The sequence below is a fragment of the Rattus norvegicus genome, chromosome 1, assembly GCF_036323735.1.
Source record: "Rattus norvegicus strain BN/NHsdMcwi chromosome 1, GRCr8, whole genome shotgun sequence".
NCBI classification, from domain to species: Eukaryota; Metazoa; Chordata; class Mammalia; order Rodentia; family Muridae; genus Rattus; species Rattus norvegicus.
Genome location: NC_086019.1, coordinates 104,963,046 through 104,976,356, shown reverse-complemented (window position 1 = coordinate 104,976,356; position 13,311 = coordinate 104,963,046). Strand labels below are relative to the sequence as shown.

The 13,311-nt window shown below is 50.2% G+C and overlaps 1 protein-coding gene across 2 annotated transcripts in view; it reads left to right on the top strand.

Annotated features, from left to right (window-relative positions):
* Ppfia3 (PTPRF interacting protein alpha 3) overlaps positions 1 to 13,311 on the top strand; it is a 28,776-nt gene that overhangs the window by 6,017 nt on the left and 9,448 nt on the right. For both annotated transcript variants that reach the window (XM_017588704.3, NM_001270985.2), the window contains exons 3-16: positions 498 to 599; positions 899 to 1,063; positions 1,765 to 1,839; positions 2,006 to 2,080; positions 2,975 to 3,196; positions 4,287 to 4,433; positions 4,530 to 4,664; positions 4,754 to 4,837; positions 5,703 to 5,834; positions 6,053 to 6,115; positions 6,208 to 6,284; positions 7,522 to 7,666; positions 9,379 to 9,566; positions 11,648 to 11,867. In XM_017588704.3, coding sequence (XP_017444193.1) covers positions 498 to 599; positions 899 to 1,063; positions 1,765 to 1,839; positions 2,006 to 2,080; positions 2,975 to 3,196; positions 4,287 to 4,433; positions 4,530 to 4,664; positions 4,754 to 4,837; positions 5,703 to 5,834; positions 6,053 to 6,115; positions 6,208 to 6,284; positions 7,522 to 7,666; positions 9,379 to 9,566; positions 11,648 to 11,867 — 1,830 coding nt within the window. The remainder of the gene's footprint in view (positions 1 to 497; positions 600 to 898; positions 1,064 to 1,764; positions 1,840 to 2,005; positions 2,081 to 2,974; positions 3,197 to 4,286; positions 4,434 to 4,529; positions 4,665 to 4,753; positions 4,838 to 5,702; positions 5,835 to 6,052; positions 6,116 to 6,207; positions 6,285 to 7,521; positions 7,667 to 9,378; positions 9,567 to 11,647; positions 11,868 to 13,311) is intronic.

Below are 13,311 nucleotides of genomic sequence, written 5' to 3'. Positions count from 1 at the left end.
TGTTTGGAAACACCAAGAAACAAAAAACAAAAACAACAACAACAAAATGGGTAGGGTTTACTAGGAGGACAGAACCTGTAGAGGGCTCAGTTTGGAAAAAGAGAGTGGCCTAAGATGGGTAGTTCCAGAGTATGGCCGGGAGTAGGGAATTACCTTAACACCGGAGGGCGGGTCTTACCATGGAGATGGGCGTGGTTTATATGAAAGGGCGGGGTCTGAGCAGCAAGAAAGTTGAGCCTTAGGAGGAGAGGAGGGGCCTAAGCAGCAAGAGGAGATTCTGCTATCAGAACCCATATAGTTCCACAACAACAAAAGGGAGAGTTTGCCCAGAGGGGCAAGATTTGAGCTGTGAGACCACCACAACTTAGTAAGGGTCAGTTTTGAGTGGCTGGAGGAGGCAGGACCTAGCCAGGAGGGTCAGAGCCTTCAAATTCTCACAAAGAGAGAAATACAGAAATAATTGAGTCAGCCATCTGATTCTACCCACGCCTGGACAGGAGTTTGCGGCTCTGACGAAGGAGCTTAACTTATGTCGGGAACAGCTTCTGGAGAGGGAAGAAGAAATCGCAGAGCTGAAGGCGGAGCGAAACAACACCCGGGTGAGGGCTGTGGGGATGGAGCTTAAACAGGATGGGGCATTGGGTGATGCCGGCCAACATATCTTTTTCCAACATCTAGTTTCCGTCTTCTCTTTTTCCTTGCTCCCAATCTCCTGTATCATTGCCTTCCCCTGCTCCCATTCCCTTTACCCTGGTCAGCTCTACCTCGGTTGTCCCTCCCTGTCTCTCCTCCTCACCTCTCTGTGGTCCTTATCTTTCTTCCCTGTGCACTCCCAACGTGTCACCCCTTTCTTCTTCCCCTTGCTTCTTCCCCATGACTCGGTGCCTTATCCTTCCAGCTACTTCTGGAACACCTCGAGTGCCTAGTGTCCAGGCACGAGCGTTCCCTACGAATGACTGTGGTGAAACGCCAAGCCCAATCTCCTGGAGGAGTCTCCTCTGAGGTGGAAGTGCTCAAGGCTCTAAAATCCCTCTTTGAGCACCACAAGGCCCTGGATGAGAAGGTAGGAGAGTCAGAGGATGAAGAGGAGAAAACACGTGATTGACCTCAACTGAACTAAGTGGGAATGAGAAAAGCTGGCTATGATTGGCTGGAGGTATTTGACATGGGAGAAAATGTTACCATGGTGGATTTGAACATGACTTGATAAAAAGATGTAGGAGGGGACTGGAGAGATGGCTCAGTGGTTAAGAGCATGGATTACTCTTCCAGGGTTCCTGAGTTCAGTTTCCAGCAATCACATGGTTGCTCACAACCATCTATCTGTAATGGTATCTGATGTCCTCTTCTGGTGTGTCTGAAGATAGCTATAGTGTACTTATACATGAAATAAATAAATAAATCTTAATATATATATATATATATATATATATGAACTATTTAATCCCAGCACTTAAGAGGCAGAGGAAAGTAGATTTCTATGAGTTCGAGGTCTTGTCTACACAGAGTTCCAGGCCATACAATGCTATGTTTTAAGACTTTGGCAAAAAAAGTAAAAACAGAAATAGAATAGTGTATAATGGGGGAAAGTCTCTTTGGGGTGTTCTGGGACAGGATCGCCTGACCCACACTGGGTCTTATCTCTGCAGCACATGTAGACAGTGAGTTTGGGATCCTTCTGCCTCAGCCTTCTGAGTAGCTGGGACGACAGGCCTTCAGTACCAAGCCCTACAAGGTCTGATCTTATCTCACACCCATCTGCAGGTCCGGGAAAGATTGCGGATGGCACTGGAGAGGGTAGCAGTGCTCGAGGAGGAGCTGGAACTGAGCAATCAGGAGGTAGGGGCGGGGTCAGTAGAGAAGGGGAGGGCCATGTCTGGGTGGAGGACTAAGAAACTGATTGGTTGTATTCTAAAGGAAGCGGGCCAATGGGATTGGATCCCAGAAAAATCCTCAGGGCCCCAAAGGAGGAACTCAGTGTGCTCTGGTGTTTTGACTCTTGTAGGCCCTGAACCTTCGAGACCAGCTATCTAGAAGGCGGTCAGGACTGGAGGAGCCGGGCAAGGATGGGGATGGACAGGTGAGAAGTCTTAGTTCCCTTCATGTGACCTTCTCTCAGCGATGATTGATTGATTGATTGTGCTGAGGGTGGGATTTAAGGCATCTTATATTCTCTGCAAGGCTTCTACCACCAAACAACATTTCCAGCCCATCACTAGGGTATTCTAGGCAGTTACTTCACTTCAGACCACATCCTTAGGCCTCTTTTTACTTTTTGTGAGTCTGGGTCACACTCTGTAGCTCATGTTGACTCCAACCCAAGATCCTTCTGCCTCAGCCTCCCAAGTCATTGAAAGTACAAGTCTACGCTGCGGCTCTGCTCAGTAACCTCCTGACTTTCTGATGAGCGCTTTACTGTTTTGTCTGTTTGGTTTGGTTTTGAAGACAGGGTTTCCCCGTGGAGCCCTGGCTATCCTGGAACTCTCGCTGTAGACCAGGCTGACCTTGAACTCACAGAATTCCACTTGCCTCTTTAGTGCTGGGATTAAAGGCATGTGCTACCATGCCAGGGCCCCTTTTAAGGTTTTAATTATAATCAACTGTGCATAGGTAATGTGGGAGGTGACACTTATGTGCACGTGGAGGTCGTAGGACAACTTGAGGGAGTAGTTCTTCCCTTTCATAATGTGAGTCGTGGAGATTGAACCCAGGTCATCAGGCTTGGTGGCTGAGTCAGTTGATTGGCCTCCAATGGTCACTTTAATGTTGGTTATAACCCTCGCTGACCCAATGCAATCTGATCCCCTAAGATCCTTACTGGTCACTGTGACCCTCAGTGACAGACCCCATTGGACTTTGGTCTACAAGATCCTTACTGGTCTTTGATTTCCCCTCACCATATGCGGCTGCCTTCAGGGTGGCCGACCAGCCCAGCTCTGCACTCTGGGTTCGATTTGCTTTTCTCTTTCTCCAGACCCTTGCCAATGGCCTGGGTCCCGTTGGAGAATCCAGCCGGCGCACGGCAGAGCTGGAGGAGGCACTGGAGCGGCAGCGTGCAGAGGTGTGCCAGCTGAGGGAGCGCCTGGCGGTGCTGTGCCGTCAGATGAGCCAGCTGGAGGAGGAGCTGGGCACTGCTCACCGCGAGCTGGGTAAGGCGGAGGAAGCTAACTCCAAGCTGCAGCGCGACCTCAAGGAGGTGAGGCGGAGCCCCTGGAGAGCCGCTCTCGGTCCCCCCAACGCCCACCCCAGCCTTCTCCCAGCCCTTCAAGAGTAACTGAGTTCAAGAATGACTAGACCCGGTCTCAGTCCCCACAGTCCCCAGTTATGTGGAATCCCTCCTCAGTTTCCTTATCTGTCCAGTGGGACTAATCTGAGTGTTTGTGTATGGCAGAGTGACCCTTGGCACCTGGTTCTTGTGTTACCATGGCGATAGAATCTAGGACTTTACATACCCTAGGCTCATTGGTCTATCTACCTCTGAGCCATGGCCCTAGTTTCTCACTGGCAGGCACTTTATTTCTGAGTCACTCTCTCAGCCCCTCACTGGGGGAGTGTAGACATCTCCCACCGAGCTATATCCCTTTAGCTGTTTTATTCATTATTTTGAGACAGTATAATTTGTCCAGTTTGTCTGTGGAACCACAGCCTCTTCCCTCAGCCACATGAGTACTAGGCCCTGCTGGTCTGACACTTGAAGAAAGTGAATTTAAACAAGTGAATGTTTGTTCCTCATTAGCTGGGCAGATGGCAGGAGTTGCTTGCCTTGTCACAAGGCTTCTCATGGCAGCCCCAGGCAGGCCTATCTCCCACCTGATTCTGGCATATCTTTTCTGGGCTTCTAAGCTTGGGCTAGCCTGGTAGCTTTATGAAAGATGGTGTGAACCTTCCAGAGAAACGTCAGCAATGACTCTGTGATTCTAAGACAGTGTTATGCTGGTGTGGCTTGAGTGAAGGCTGTATCCCATAGGTCTTTGGTTTTTTTATTTGTTTATCCGGTCTCCCTATGTATCCCAGGTGGGTCGTAAATTTGGCTGGCCTTCAAAGTCCTCTTGCTTTAGCCTCCCACTTGCCAGGATAACTGGAATGTGGCATTATCATGCCCCGAGCCTTCCATCATCTTTATGCGAGGCTCTAAGTCAGAATTGCTTTAAAAGTTGTGACACAGAATGGCGTAAGGGGGCCTATTTTCTATGGATCCTGGAACTTCTTGTCCAGAGTTTTTGGCCTCTACTGCCACAAGGCTTTCTGGGGATTGTAGTCCACACATCCCATTACAACCTCTGCAGGCCCTGGCTCAGCGGGAAGATATGGAAGAACGCATCACCACACTGGAAAAGCGCTATCTGAGTGCCCAGCGTGAGGCCACATCTCTACATGATGCCAACGATAAGCTGGAGAATGAGCTGGCCAGCAAAGAGTCCCTGTACAGACAGGTGAGAGGCCACCCAGCAAGAGATCCAAGAGACCATGGGAGGATGCTGTGGTTGGATAACTGAGTCCCTCGGCTCTTCTGCCTCTTTCTCTCCCAGAGTGAAGAGAAGAGCCGTCAGCTGGCCGAGTGGCTGGATGACGCCAAGCAGAAGCTGCAGCAGACCCTGCAGAAGGCAGAGACCTTGCCTGAGATTGAGGCTCAGCTGGCACAGAGAGTGGCTGCTCTGAACAAGGTGATAGCCTGGCAAGGGGCTGGGCCGGAGGTGCAGGGGCGGGGATCTTGGTGGAGTTCAAGTCATACTCCACGCGTCCTGTCTACTAGGCTGAGGAACGCCATGGGAACTTTGAGGAGAGGCTTCGGCAGCTGGAGGCACAGCTGGAGGAGAAGAACCAGGAGCTGCAGAGGGTGAGGAGGCCAAGGGAGCCAAAGGAACTGTGAGGTGGAGGCAGGGGTAACCCGAGGGCGGGGCTTGGTAGTGGTTAGGGGTGTGGTTTATAGGAAAGGCGAGGTTTATATCAGGAGAGGGGTTGCATGAGGGGCAGGGCTTGGAAACCCACACACTTGTGTGTGTGTGTGTGTGTGTGTGTGTGTGTGTGTGTGTGTGTGCGCGCGCGCGCGCGCGCGCCTGCACGCTGTTTAAATGAAGGGTCAAGGCTTAGCTGAAGGGGTGAGCTAGATGGGACTCATACGAATGGCAGAACTTAGATGAAGGGTGGAGCTTCTGGAGCTTACGTGAAGGAACTAGGTGGATGTATGAGGCTTAGATGAAGGGTGGGACTGGGTGGAACTTAACTGAGGGGATAGGTTAGGTGGGGCTTACAAGACAGCAGGGCTTAAAAGAGAGAGCCTGAGAGTAAGGACAGCGCTTAGATGAAGGGACTGGGGTTGATAGATGGGGCTTAGATGAGGCTGCAAGCTGGTGTTGGGCTTAGCTGAGTCCTTGGTTAAGTGGACTGACTTTACACGGGATCTTAGGCACAGTGAGGATATCTCTAGGGAGGGGCTAAATCGAGGGGGTGGAGCTTAGACGAGGGGCAGGGTTGGGTGAGACACAAAGGGTGAGGCTTAACTGAGGATCAGAGTAGTGGGTGGGACTTAGATGAAGAGTCTGGTTTGGATGGTATGAGGGGTGGGTTTAGGAGGGGCTTAGAGAGGAGACAGGCTGAGTGGGAATCACGGCAAGGCTCATGTGAGGGGCATGATTTAGAGCAAGGGGAACGATCTCGGAAGGACTCGTTTGACAGTCTGTGCCCTGTCTCCTTTTGCTCAGGCCCGGCAGAGGGAGAAGATGAACGATGACCACAATAAACGACTATCAGAAACGGTGGACAAGCTGCTAAGTGAATCCAATGAACGGTTACAGCTTCACCTCAAGGAACGTATGGGGGCACTGGAGGAGAAGGTGCGTCCCCTCTCACCCCTATTCCAGGCCTTTGACAACCAGGGGTTGCCTCTAACTGCCATCCTAGGGCCCATACACCTTCCTCAGATCTGTCATTTGAGACCTCTGTACCCATGAACTCTGCTCTGTGACTGAAAGCACCATTTTGCTTGACCCAAGAGCATTATTTTCCTAGACCACAACCCCTTTGCCCTTCCATGTCACCCCTGTCCCCACAGAACTCACTGAGTGAGGAGATTGCTAACATGAAGAAGCTTCAAGATGAGCTGCTCCTGAATAAGGTGAGGGCCTGGAACTCGACAGGGGAGGTATGGAGTGGCCTGTTCCTCACAGCAGCAACACTGCACCTGATACCTCTGCCTCCTCTCCACAGGAGCAGCTCTTGGCTGAGATGGAACGGATGCAGATGGAGATCGACCAGCTACGGGGGAGGCCGCCCTCCTATTCCAGGTGACAGAAGCCCTCCTGTCCTTTCTGTCTAGGTCAAGTCCATCCTTTCCTTCCCACTCCTTCTCCTCAACTGCTCATCCCTTCTTAATGCTTTTTTTTTCTTCTAAGATTTATTTATTTATTTTATGTAGGAGTGCTTTGTCTACATGTACACCTGCATGCCAGGAGAGGGCACCAGATCCCATTAAAGATGGTTGTGAGCCGCCATGTGGTTGCTGGGAATTGAACTCAGGACCTCTGAAAGGGCAGCTGGTCCTCTTAATGGCTGAGCCATGTCTCCAGTGCCCTCATCCCTTATTTTTAATTTTTTTCTTTTTTTTTTTCGGAGCTGGGGACCGAACCCAGGGCCTTGCGCTTGCTAGGCAAGTGCTCTACCGCTGAGCTAAATCCCCAACCCCTTATTTTTAATTTTTACAGTACTGGGGAATCAAATACCAGGGACTCATGCTATCACCAAGTCACACGTCCTAGCCCTTCACTAGGGGATTCTAGGCAGGGACTCTGCTTCCCAGCCACATCTTCAGCTCCACACTGGGAAATTCTAAGCTCTACCCTGTAAATCTCCAGACTCCTTTTGATTTTCCTTTTGAGACAGAAGCTCACTAAGTTGCTTACGGTGGCTTTAAACTTGTGATCCTTCTGCCACAGCCTCCCAAGTAGCTGAGACTACAAGGTTACATCACCAGGTCCAGTTTTATTAATTCCATTTATTTATATTTAAGAATATTTTAGTCAGGTGGTGGTGGCACACAGCTTTAATTCCAGCACTTGGAAGGCAGAAGTAGGTGGATCTCTGAGTTTGAGGCTAGCCTGGTCTACAGAGCAAGTTCTAGGACAGCCAAGAGTACCCAGAGAAACTGTCTCAAATGGACTAATTCATACATGTATCTTGATCATATCCACTCCCAACTCTTCCCCATAAAACATCTCATTCCTAATTGCTTTCTTTTCTTTCCCTTCTTCCTCTTCCTCTTCTAGAGACAGGGATTCTCTGTGTATACTGGCTGTCCTGGAACTTGGTCTGTAGACCAGGCTGGTCTTGAACTCACAGAGATCTGCCTGCCTCTGCCTCTCTAGTACTGGGATTAAAGAAGTGAGCCACCACTGTCCAGTCACAGTTTCCTTTTTAAAATAAGCCACTGAGTTCAACTGTTGCCACCCCTCCTCCCAGAACAGGCAGGCCTATCCCTGTGACTCCTAATCTCTATCCTTTCTCTGGCCCTTCCTGTGTCCACAGGTCCCTCCCTGGCAGTGCCCTGGAGCTCCGGTACTCCCAGGCACCAACCTTACCTTCTGGTGCCCCTCTGGATCCTTATGGGGCAGGCAGTGGCCGGGCAGGCAAGAGGGGCCGCTGGTCGGGGGCCAAGGACGAGTCTTCCAAGGTCAGCATCCCCCTCTAGGCCTAGAGAGGGGCAGTGATGGGGAGGGGAGGACAGCTGGGTCTGCGCAGCTTAGGGAGGATCCTGGGATGAAAAAGCCACGTCTCTCTGACTCCCTGTCTTCTCTCTTGACCACCACCACCATCCACCTGCCTGCGCGTCTGATCTCCTCCTATTATGTACATGGTGAGTACTGAAGATGGAGGAAGAGTGGAGAATTCGCTGGTTGGCTCTGGGGAACTGGAAGAAGAGAGGAATGGCGGGTGTGGGCGTGGCTTAGGGACAATTAGGAGGAGCCAGTAAGGAAAGACTGATGCTGTAGAGAAAGCATGGTTAGTAAAATCCCCTGGCACACATGTAATAAGCCAGATGTATGGTGTGTACCTCTGGGCTCAGCTCTGGGGAGGTGCAGGCAGGAGGGTCTTTAAAGCCTGTGGTCAACCAGCCTAGACAGTGAGCTCCAGGTTCAGTGAAAGACTATCTCAGAAAATACGGTGGGGCGGGACCTGTTAGCAAATGCCTTTAAACCCAGCACTTGGGAGTCCTAGGCAGGTAGGTCATTGAGAGTTCCTGGCAGGAAGGTCAATACAGTGAGACCCTGTCTGAAACAACCAACCAATAGAAAAGAACAAAAGGTGGGGCCAGGGATATGGGGGTGGGGCCAGGGATATGGGGGTGGGGCCAGGGATATGGGGGTGGGGCCAGGGATATGGGGGTGGGGCCAGGGATATGGGGGTGGGGCCAGGGATATGGGAGTGGGGCCAGGGATATGGGGGTGGGGCCAGGGATATGGGGGTGGGGCCAGGGATATGGGGGTGGGGCCAGGGATATGGGGGTAGGGCCAGGGAGATGGGGGTGGGGCCAGGGAGATGGGGGTGGGGCCAGGGAGATGGGGGTGGGGCCAGGGAGATGGGTTAGTAGGTCGTGGCATTTGAAGCTTATCTTGAGGATCTGAGTTCAATGCCCAGGCCCAACATGGTGGAAGGACAGAACTGACTCTGAAAGATTGTCCTCTGACCTCTGTATACACAACGTAGTACATGCACGTGGCCCCACCACACGTCAAAAAGAAGTAATGTTAAAAAGAAAAAGTTCAAAAGAATAGTGTGAACAGCGAATGAGGACAGAGAGCTACGGCTTCTACATACGCACACATTTAAAAAAAACAAAACAGGGCAGGGCGTGGTGGTGCGAATGTCTCAATCAGTAGCCCTGACTATCCTGGAATTTACTCCGTAGACCAGGCTGGCCTCGAACTCTGAGATCCACCTGCCCCTGCCTCCCAAGTGCTGGGATTATTGGCACGTGCCACCACTGTCCAGCCAATGATTTTTTTTTTTTTAAAGAATGAGCCTTTAAAAACTTATTATTGGGGGTGTACCAGCCACAAAACACCTGTGGAGGTCAGAGACGACTCCGTGGACTTGGTTCTTTCTTTCTACCTTTAATGTGCTCTGAGGATTGAGCCTGAGTTACCAGGCTGTGCAACAGAAATTTTACCCAGTGAGCTAGCTCTTTGGTCCAAGGAAGATTCCTGCTAAGAAGGGCACTAGGGATACAGCTCATCTAAACCTGGGCATAGGTGACACCCTGACTCTACCACTACAATGCAAAGATAAAGGAAGGGTGTAGACTGGAGGAGCATCATGGGATGCAGGAGGTGAGGAGTGTGGGCGAAGCCAGGTACCAACCTTAATCCTCACTCCCAGGGACAGGACTGGGACCGGTCTACCCCTGCTGGATCCATTCCACCCCCTTTCCCTGGAGAGCTAGATGGCTCAGATGAGGAGGAGACCGAGGGGATGTTCGGGGCTGAACTGCTGTCCCCCAGTGGGCAAGCTGATGTGCAGACACTGGCCATCATGCTCCAGGAGCAATTGGAAGCCATCAACAAGGAAATCAAGTGAGTGCCAGCCTAAGCCTGCTATGCCTCGCCCAAACTGTCTCCACAGCCCCTGAAGCTCCTAAAAGCCATCCCAGTCCTTTCTCTAAGCCTGACTACTTCCCCATCGCCCTCAAGCAATTCTCCCAGACCACAATCCCCAGCCACAGACCACTTCTGTTATCTGTGTCAGTGTCCCTAAGCCAGCGCCTAAACCGAAGAGTGTGTTCCACAGTACTCCTCCTCAGCTCCACAGGAGAACTTTCGAGAAAATCACCGCTCTCTTTAACTATGTCCTAGAGCCTCCTGATACTGCAGGAATCCCAACACAAGGTCCCAACAGCAACAAAAAGCCCGCACATCTTACCCTCACACAGAAATCAAGAAGCCTTGGCTCGGGCTGGGAATATAGTTTACTTGGTAGAGCATTTATTTAGTTAGCATCGGGGAAGCCCTGGATTCCGTCCCTAAGGTGGAAAAGCAAAGAAGATAGGGGAAGAAAGAGAAAGAAAGGAAGGAAGAAAAAAAAAGCTAGGAAATAAAAGATAAAGCAAGAGGGCTGGAGAGATGGCTCAGCGGTTAAGAGCACTGACTGCTCTTCCACAGGTCCTGAGTTCAATTCCCAGCAACCACATGGTGGCTCACAACCATGTAATAGGAAGCCCTTTTCTGGTGTGTATGAAGACAGCTACAGTGGGCTCATATACATTAAATAAATAAATCTTTCAAATAAAGAAAAGAAGAAGAAAAAGCAAAGAAAAGGAAGACAGAAAGGAAGGAAGGGATTTCAGAATTGGCTGGGCAATTAAATAATTGCCGTGCACAGTCGGAGACTGGAGTTCAGATCCTCCGGAGCCCGTATGAGTGTCAGGTGGGCTAGATGGCTCACCTGAAATGACAGCCTCTGAAGACAGGATAGACTGCTGGAGGAAGCTGGCTGACAGGTCTGGCTGAGAAACACCAGCTCAGTAAATAGGGCTGATGGTGATTCAGTAAACCTCAGGCCTCTATGTGCATTCAAATCCACACACTACCCTCACACATGCAAAAACACACATAACACAGGCACGACCACCCCTCACTCACGCAAACACATAACACACACACACACACACACAAACACACATAACACACACATGCAAAAGCACATATAACACAGGCATAAACACACACACAGGCAAAAACACATGCACACACAGTTATAACCCCCCCCCCACACACACACAAAACCCACACATAACAGACATAATCACACACGCACACACAGGTGTATACACACACACGCGCGCGCGTGCGCAAAAGGAGGCATGGGGGTTGGGGATTTAGCTCAGTGGTAGAGCGCTTGCCTAGGAAGCACAAGGCCCTGGGTTCGGTCCCCAGCTCCAAAAAAAAAAAAAAAAAAGAACCAAAAGGAGGCATGAAAGAAAGACTTAACTGCACCTACCAAGCGTTTTTAGCTAACAGCACAGTTTTCCAGCCGCTGACACCTGTCCTCCAGAAACCGCCTGCTTTGGTATTTCTGGTCTCATGAATTCTTTCTGGGCCCCTGGAAACACAATCACATTCTAATTCATACTTTGTCTATCCACCCTCCTGTACTGAATGAAGTCAGGACCTTCTCAACCACTTTGATTAGCCTTGATTTCACCCTGATCTTAGTCTTTCACCCTTTCGGCTCTTGGAACACTGTCTGTTCCTGTAGTAATTTTATTATCTTTAGAATTATAATTTGTTGTTTTGGGGGGTTGAACCCAGGGCCTCGTGTATGCCAAGTGAGGCCTCTGCTGCTGTGTCACCCCAGCCCCTCACCAGGGGACCTTAGGCAGGTGCTCTACCACTGAGGTACACCCCTAGGGCTTAGTGTAGCCATTTGGTTAACACCTTCTAACTGACAGGAATCCCAACCACTCAGCCAAAGCCTTCAGTGATTTCCTGAGTCTCTCAGTATTTCCTGGCTCCCTTTGAGCCGCTGCTGAAGCTATGGACTTGGGGTCCACCAAAACACCCTTAAGTCGCTTCACTCTCCAAGCCACTCCCCTCCCCATCCTTTGTGAGTCCCCTCCACCCTCCACCTCACCTTTGTCTTCCTTCTCCTCCTCCAGGCTAATTCAAGAAGAGAAAGAAACGACAGAGCAGCGTGCAGAGGAGCTGGAGAGCCGGGTGTCCAGTTCTGGCCTCGACTCTCTGGGCCGGTACCGCAGCAGCTGTTCACTACCGCCCTCCCTCACCACCTCCACCCTCGCCAGCCCCTCACCTCCCAGCTCCGGACACTCCACCCCTCGTCTGGCACCTCCCAGTCCTGCCCGGGAGACCGACAAGACCGTGAGTACCCTCTGTCTGTCACCCAGCCCATGTAGGTGGGGGAGGTCAGAGACAGAACTTCCCACAGATGGCTGCCGGGGCCTTGACACAATGGACTGCAGTGGCCTCGGTTTTTCTTGAAAAGTTTGAAAGGACAAAGAGGCTGGTTTCTGGAAACTTAGTCAGCTGTAGTCTCATTAATTAATTTATTTTTTGTATGTGAGTATGCTATAGCTGTCTTCAGACACACCAGAAGAGGGCATCAGATCCCATTACAGATGGTTGTGAGCCACCATGTGGTTGCTGGGATTTGAACTTAGGACCTCTGGAAGAGCAGTCAGTGCTCTTAACGACTGAGCCATCTCTCCAGCCCCGGTGTATGTGATTCTTGAGCATGCTATAGCATCCCTTATGGAGGTCAGAGAACAATTTCCAGCAGTTGGTTTTCTCCTAACATGTATACCCTGGTGTCTGAACTCAGGCTATCAAATGTGGTAGGCAGTCCTTTACCCACCGAGCCATCTTGGCAAGCCTATGTGATTTGTTCTCATGTGTTATGTTTCTGTAATTTATTTTTTATGTTTATTTTTTAATTTTTTGAATATTATTTATTTAATGTATATAAGTACACTGTAGCTGTCTTCAGACACACCAGAAGAGGGCATCGGATTCCGTTACAGATGTTTGTGAGCCACCATGTGGTTGCTGGGAATTGAACTCAGGACCTCTGGAAGAGAAGTCGGTGCTCTTAATCTCTGAGCCATCTCTCCAGCCCCAATTTTTTTTTAAACACATAGTCTTGGTGTGTTCCTTAGGCTGCTGTGAAACTTGCGAGGTCAAGCTATCTTTCTTCCTCCCATAGCTTCCCAAGCATCTTACCTGGTCTACAGGACATGCACCACGCCCAGCTCCATGGACTCCACATATTCCTGGGGCTGATAGCTCGGCTCGTAAAGACACTTGCTCCCAAACAAGATGATCCCAGGGAGCCACATGGTAGCAGGAAAGAACTTATTTCTGATAATTGTTCTCTGACCTACCACAAGGGTATAGGTCACAGATACACAGAAATAAAATATGATTAAACTAATTTTTTGAGGATTTTTTTTGTTTTATTTTTGAGACAAGCTCTCATTCTGTAGCCCTGGCTGCCCTGGAATTTAGTGTGGAAACCAGGCTGGCCTCGAACTCACAGAGCTATGCCTGTCTCTGCCTACCAAGTGCAGGATGTCACCACAACGCCTGACACAAACTTTTTTAAATGCACATACACTTGAGATCTATAAACTTTAAATGACCTTTGAGAACTTGTGTATGGAAACTCAACACCTGTCATCCCAGTGCTTGTGTGGCTGAGGCAGGAGGATTGCTGTGAGTTTGAGGCCAACTTGGACTATATAGTGGAACCCTCTTTCAAAAGGAAGAGGGAGAGGAAACAAAAGAGGAAGAGGAAGAGTAGGAGAAT